Source organism: Macadamia integrifolia, chromosome 11, assembly GCF_013358625.1.
Source record: "Macadamia integrifolia cultivar HAES 741 chromosome 11, SCU_Mint_v3, whole genome shotgun sequence".
Lineage (NCBI taxonomy): Eukaryota > Viridiplantae > Streptophyta > Magnoliopsida > Proteales > Proteaceae > Macadamia > Macadamia integrifolia.
Genome location: NC_056567.1, coordinates 31,838,137 through 31,845,532, shown reverse-complemented (window position 1 = coordinate 31,845,532; position 7,396 = coordinate 31,838,137). Strand labels below are relative to the sequence as shown.

Genomic DNA, 7,396 nt, shown 5'->3' with positions numbered 1-7,396 from the left:
GGGGGGGTTGGTTGAAAGAATAACTATAGGTTTAACTTAGGCAATCACCTAGTATTTGGTGTGACCAACAAAGTGGGAGCAAACACATTTTTTCAATTGATGGCTCCCAAATATTTTCTGGAAAATTAAGAATTTCATTAAAAATAGCATAGTTATATAACTTGAAATTTGTCTAATTACTCTAAATCCTAAGTGTTTACATAAATTTCTTATTTTTCTTCTTTATTTCCATATTTTCTGCAACTTTTTAGTGAAACCTGTTGTTCCCTTCAATCAACCTTCACCAATTCCTCAACCAAGTCAATCCAAACCTAGCACCTAAACCTAGCAAGAAGTATGCTTTTTTCAGGTTTGATATTTTTGATCTTTTTAGTTGAATGTTCAAACCGCAACCAATTCCGACAAGATGACCTAATTTTCCATATTTTCATCACTTAAAAGATCCCAAAATCTCATTCCACCCAGAACCTGAGTAATCAAATCCATTCCTTTTAATCTAAAATTGACCCACTCATGGTATTCCATGCTTCCAAACCTCTATTTCAATAAGATCCTAGTTATTTCTTATTTTAAACCTTAGTTATGCAGGTCATTTCCTTAGTAGCAGTCTTCCACAAAAGGAATTTGCTTATAGGCTTAAACGCCATGTGTATGGTGTCTAGGGTTTTTATTTTATTTTTATTAAATTTGAATGTTTTGGGGAAACAAAAGGTGGTTAGGTTCCAATAAGTCGACCAATCAAAGAAATAGTTTGTTCTCACAGCAGAGCTTCAATTTAAAGTTTGAATAGAATGAGGTTATTAGGTAATGTATTAAAATATCCACATATCTATAGCCGTAGACAACTTTTTGATCTGGGAACTTTTTGAATTAGTGACCTTTGACTTGCTCTCAAACCATGGGTGAGTTCTAAAACATTGCCATGATCTCCCTTGAATGTTTCTCCAAGGAGCTTCTGCATTAGTAATATGAACAAGAATGTTGCATTACTTATCCTGATGATCTCTGGGAACCTCCTTAATTTAGGAATCATAATATGATACCTGTCATGATTCTTAATTTCATTGATTAGTTCTAATTATGTATTCATTCTTGTTTCTCCACAGCATCCCAAGGCTATGGTATCCTTTAAGCACTTATTGGCCAGCTTTCCTGCCGACTGCCAAGTTGCAGCTTGTGAGGACATCTCCCCCCATTTGTGTTTTATATGTCTCTTGCATCTAGCTAATGAGCATGGCTTGACCATCCACGATTGCCCGAGTTTGGATGATCTCCAAGTATTAGTTCCTCATGCTGAAGCGAACGTGACATGATTCAAGCATCACCATGTATTCTTTTTGTATTTTTTTCTCTTACACATATTGTAGCAGATGTAACTCACGTCTGGCCTTCATGTAAACTCGAATACTAAAAGACAATGTAAATTCTGTTGGTTTGCCCTGCATTCTTTCGTGAGTTGTGCACATGTTTTAGCTAATGTAATTAGCACTGCTTGAGCACAGAGGACATATTTTATGTTTCCTTCTGTCGTCTATTTGAAATAAGAGTTTCGACCCAAACAGAATTTGCTAAGTGGAAAATAAAGTTGAAAATTTAAGAACCATAAATAAGGTGGCTGGACCACTGTGGGGATGCTTTAAATGTACACTGGAGGCTACATAATTACATGGGAGGGTGATTGGTTTAATTTGAGTGAAATTTTACACTGGCCAATCCAAAACTTTACTTAAAATCTGACAGTCGGAACTCAGAATTGCCAAATCACCCTTCCATGTGGCGAAACTAGCTAACAGTTGATGGATACCTTCTTGATGTATCCATCTGGAGACACTTTTGCTTTTGAAATAATGGCTTAAAGTATTACATGGTGGTTGGGAGTTGGGACAAAAGAATGCAGGAATCTTCTAATTAGTTAATAGAGTAGTTGTATTCTCCAAGCAAGCAGCAATCAAAATGAATCAGTAGACTAGATGCCAAGGATATCTTAAAGTTTTGTCTGAACTACTATTTTGTATGTAAAGAGAAATCAGAAAGGTGAAGAAGAATACACAATTCTGATTAGATGGCTTGTCTCCCACCCAAAGAGATAAGGATGTACGAAATAAAACTAGGCAACTGCAGTCTTCATGTTCATTGGAAATCTGAAGATTACTTTTCCGCACTGTATTCTTAGTCAAATTTATAAACATTGTGGAATTGTGGATACAAGTGCAAGGAGCCGAAGGGAATCTTTAGCCAATAGGAGAAAAAGTTTGAAGGGAACAATGAGATCCAATCACAAACTATGTCATCCCAGATCCTTTAACAATGTATGGCTTTCAGGATCCTCTCTGATTCCTCGTAGATTATAACTGTAACGTGAACTTGTCTCTTCATGAATCATGACCATGTTCTTCAACAATCCGGTGCCTTGGAGCGCATTGATACCATTATATTTTTGTATTGAACCAGTCCCAATTGGACTATGAGTCCTTAATTTGCCAGCAAAGGGCATAGGAAAGATCTAATAGGGTAGGTAGAGATAGGAGAGATGAAAATGAAAAAAAGAAATTTGGATAAGCATAGGATATAATAAAGTGGACACATTAAAGGGTTTGTCATGTAATGTTCAACCCTCACAGCATATCCATGGCCATGTTTATTCCTTTTGATCTACTTTATTTGAGCTTTGAACAGTAGTAATACCAAGAATGGTAGTTTGGACATGAGGTCCTTTGAACGTGGAAAAGGTTGCAGATGCTATATCATCCATGACCAAGTTTGATTAGTCTAGTTGTTGCCTTTATTAACTAACTTATCTATTTCGTTTTGCTCTGTGTAGCTGTTTATATGTCTATGTCTACCCAAAGTAGAGAAAGGGACCACCTAAGCACAAATCCAAGTGGGAGTTGGCTGACGAGATTCAATGACGAGATTCAATGTCAGCCAAAATGAAGATCCTAAAGGCCAGTGGTGACTCTTGGGTTGGGGATCAACAAGTAGGCCTGCTTCTTTAACCAAAAACGGCCAGAGACCTCACCCACTTGACTCCTGAGCCCAACAATTCTATGGATTTTTTTTTTAAAAGTTAAAAAGTGAGAGAATCTATTCACACCGACCTTATCACGATCAGGTGATACCCAATAAGATTTCACCTTCATCTCTCTGTCCCTTCGCTTTCCTATTGCATCTCTCTCTCTCTCTCTCTCTCTTCCAAGTTATGTTGTTGCCACCTTTTCAACTTCTTTCAGTCTTCCCTTCTTCCATAGGAGAAAAGTGAGTCCTCTCTCTCTCTCTATCTATTTTTCCTTCTCTTCATCCATGCCGTGGTGATTCTGTATATATATGTACAGGCTCCTTAATGGGTTTCTACTACTACACTCTTAGTTCCTTCATCCATTAGTCATTTCCCTTCCCAAGTCCCTAAATTCCCCACAGAAGCCATGGACAAGTCTCAGAGCTATCAAATTGTGAAGCTATCATTCATTGCTGCCCTTCTCCTCATCACTCCTCTTCTATCAACCTCCATGAGACCTCCTTACATCTATTTCCTCACCAATCTCCTTATCATCGCATTAGGAGCAGAAGCCGGTCTTCTTCCGGCCATCTCTAACCGTGGAGAAGAGAAGAAACCTTCTGTTGTTATTGCACCAAAGCCCATTGTTGTTGCTGATGAAACCTCTCCTGACAAGGTGGGTCGCCATGAATCACCAGAGTGCATTGAACAGAAGCCTAAGACATTTGAGAGATCGGTGTCTGAGAAAGTTGTTACAGTTGTTAAGGTGGATCAGGTGAAGAAGTGTCCCTCCAGGCCAAGTATGTTCTTCATAGGAGGTGGTGATCCTGAACCAGAACAAACTAAAGAAGATGAGGAGGAAGAAGAGGAGGCAGGTGGTCTTAGTGGGCAGGAGCTCTACACCAAGGCAGAGACATTCATTGGGAACTTCTATAAACAACTGAAGATACAGAGAGAAGATTCATGGAAGCGGATTCATGGTGTTCTATCGAAAGGCCTTTTGATATCAGATTAGGCCTTTGTTTACTGGCATGGTCACAAAGTCTCTTTTATCATTCTTAAGTCCATTTTTGGTGGTGGTTGTTGCTAAAAGGATGGAATTTTGAACATTCTATTCATGGTTCCTTCTCCTTAGGTTTGTACAGATTTAAGTTCATTTTCCATTGGTCATGCTTGTTCTTTCCATATTAGCATTAGTTGGTGTTATTTGTTCATTTTCCTGGGGGACTGCTAGAAAAGAAGGTTGTTTAGTCAACACATTATGTACTTTAACAAGAAACCATATATGGATAAGTGGGTTACTTGGTGGGGTAGATTAAGAGAAAAAAAAAAAAGGGTGTTTTGGGGGTGGGGGAGGAATGTTATTGAGATGTGCAAAGTATTTGTATGAATTTTAAATAAACATAAAGGAAAAGTTGTTTGAGCTGCTACTGGAGTAGGGTGCATTAGCTCCTATGTATCCTTCTCTCTCCTCCTCACATGAATCTTGTTACCCTCTTATATACGATACCATTTTAGAGCATCTCATTCGTGTGATCCCCTATGCAACTTGCTCAGAGAACTCCCACAATAGTTGACATATATTGTCATTTCATAGAGTAGAAGAGAGAGAGAGAGGAGGCACTACCTAGAACCTACTCTATAGAAGGGGAATAATGGCTAGGTTTTTGGTAAACGTGGGCTTAGCGCATCACAGTTTCACCAATTGCGCTAGGTAGCTTTTGTTTGGTATCAAAATTATTTATTCTTTTCATCCAATGTTATTGACGCCCATGATGAAGGAGTTGGGTGAAAAAAAAAAACTTGTCGTTGTAAAAATATAAAGAGAGAAAAAAAAGTTTCATGATACTCAGGCGCAGACATCAGAGGGAGAAATGGCGCTTTAGGTGAAATAAGAAATCCCACCCTTGTTGGAAGGCCCCACACGTGCCCTGGCACTAGTGCATATGGGCCATGTAGGACACCGTACATTTGGACACATATTTTCTTGTCATTCAACAAAAGACTTACCTTGTTTTAAGGGAGAATTAAGGCAGGACTCGCCGTTAGGGAGCCTAATATGTGTCATCTTCTCTCCACTCATTTCAAAAAGACCCCATTGCATTCTTATCTCCAATCCTGTAATTGATGTTGATCATTAGCATATGGAATGCTGATGGCATTTTGAAATCTACATTGTTTTTTATTATTTGGGGAAACAGCGCAGTTGTACAAATGGTACAAAAGGCATTGCGTACAGAATATGTGGACCTGTTGAGCAGCTATTTATGATTATTATTATTATTATTATTATTATATCTTCTGGCTGGGCCAAACAACCTTTTGGCTGCTTCTATCTCCCTTACCTTATCACTTATCACTCTAGTACTGAGTATTTTTATAGAATCAAATACTTAATCAGTAGTTAGTAGTCACTAACTCACTAGTGAAAGGATAAGGATGTGTTCGGTTACATGATTCGTCAGATTTTTACTTTGGATTTGACAATGAGTATATGGAGAGTATTTTTGTTAAATTGTATTTATTTTTAAGATTTTCTAGAAAATTGTTTGGTTACTCATCCTGATTTTTGTAATTCTTTTGAATCACCATTTAACATGGACTATTTATATGAGGGCTAGAATTATGTATGTCAAATATGAGTTTTGCTATTAATCTTATATCTCAGATGAACCACATTTAGTTTTACAAGGTATTTTAAATGAATTAGTATTTCTAAGTAAAAAACTCATAAAATAACCAAACAATTTTAAAAAAAGAGAATCATGTATCACTAGAAAGATTTTCTAACAAATTATGTAACCAAACACATCTTAATGCCTTCATTATTAGAGAAAAGTATCCCAATAACTTGTCCTAAATGATAAGTCTTTGGCTTTTGTTTATATGTTTTGAATTTTTCAATCAAAACTTCCTTCCAACACTGTTAAGCTCAAAACCCAAAAGATAAGTGAAGCAAGGAAACAAATCACAATTTTAAAATTTTATTTCAGAATATAAATTAAGAAAACAAACAGTATGCTAGCAGGTCATTTAAGAATTAGATATGCTAGTGTTTATTGACCCTTAGATGAAACATAATTGATCTCATCCGTTTGTATCTTTTATCCAACCCAAGTTGTCCACCACTGCCGCTCTAAGGTTACTGTTCTTCTCCCTCTCCCTCAGCGTCGGTTCTATCTGAATCCCTCCCTCCCTCTCTCTCCGTCTACGACTTCACTATCTGAATTATCTGAATCAACTCTGACTCCCACAAATCCGTTCTATCTGAATTCCTTAGGACTCCCACGATTGTTGTTCTATCTATATCCCTCCTTCTCCGTCTCCGACTCCGACCCCGACCCCGACCCCGACCCCGACCCCCGACTCCCACAATTGTTGAATCCATTCTATCTGAATCCCACAGGACTCCCACGATTGTTGAATCGGTTCTATCTGAAACCCTCTCTCTCCGTCTCTGACCCCAATTCCAACTCCAACTCCGACTCCCACGATTGTTGAATGGGTTCTATCTAAATCCCTCCTTGAGACAGGGAAGTCTCAGGGAAAGATTGTTGAATCGGCTCTAGCTATCTGCTTGACCAAGCTGGAACCGGAAGATCTGAACGTTTCCAGAGAGTGAGATCGATCTGGTTAATTATCCAGATCTGAGAGAGAGGTCGACTGTGCTCTGTTAGATTGGAATCCTCTGTAGCCTTCAGATGGTTTGGATCCGTGTTCTGTTATCTTCTTTGAAACAAAGTTCTGTATGGCTACCGGCGGCTGGAGCGAGAGAACTGTGAGGGGAACCTGCAACTCGATCAGATCTGATGAAGCTCTAAGTTTTGCCAGAGAGCTGCTCCCTGAGACTTGAAGACACGGGGAGCGGGATCAAATAATTTTTTTTGGCCCTTCGTTGATCTACAAAGGCTTGTTCAACTGCTCAACTTGCCGGCGTTGGGGAATCGAGCATGCCGGAGCTGAAGAGCGTGTTCTCTCTCTCTCGGTTATAAAAATGCAACTGCTCAATTTACCGGCATTGGGGAGTTGTGCGTGGGCCGCTGAGGCCGAGCGTGCCGAAGCCGAAGAGCACGAGTATGTGGCCGTTACTGCTAATTCTCAATTTGCCGGCATTGGGAAGTCGCAGAGTTTTGCGAGTTTGAGGAAGCCATATCATATCCGCCATGCCAAAGAATAAGAAGATGGAGATTAGATGTAGCAGTTGTAAAGTGAAAGTTTAGGTATTTTCTCTTCTTCTAACGGTATATTTAAGATGATAAAATCCTATGGTTAAAATTGCACTAGTATATCCAATTTTTAGGTGGCCCTTTAGCATATCTATCCCTCTCTCATTAATTAAATACTTATATAAATACAACATTCATTGACTTAAACTTGGAAAGATATCACAATAAAATGCTT

The 7,396-nt window shown here is 38.7% G+C and overlaps 1 protein-coding gene across 1 annotated transcript in view; it reads left to right on the top strand.

Moving 5' to 3' along the window:
* Nucleotides 1-1,444, top strand: part of LOC122092814 (condensin complex subunit 2) — an 8,214-nt gene extending 6,770 nt beyond the window's left edge. The window contains exon 13 of the mRNA XM_042663107.1: nt 1,107-1,444. Within this exon, the coding sequence (XP_042519041.1) occupies nt 1,107-1,313 (207 nt within the window). The 3' untranslated portion in view covers nt 1,314-1,444. The remainder of the gene's footprint in view (nt 1-1,106) is intronic.
* The last annotated feature ends 5,952 nt before the right edge of the window (nt 1,445-7,396 follow it).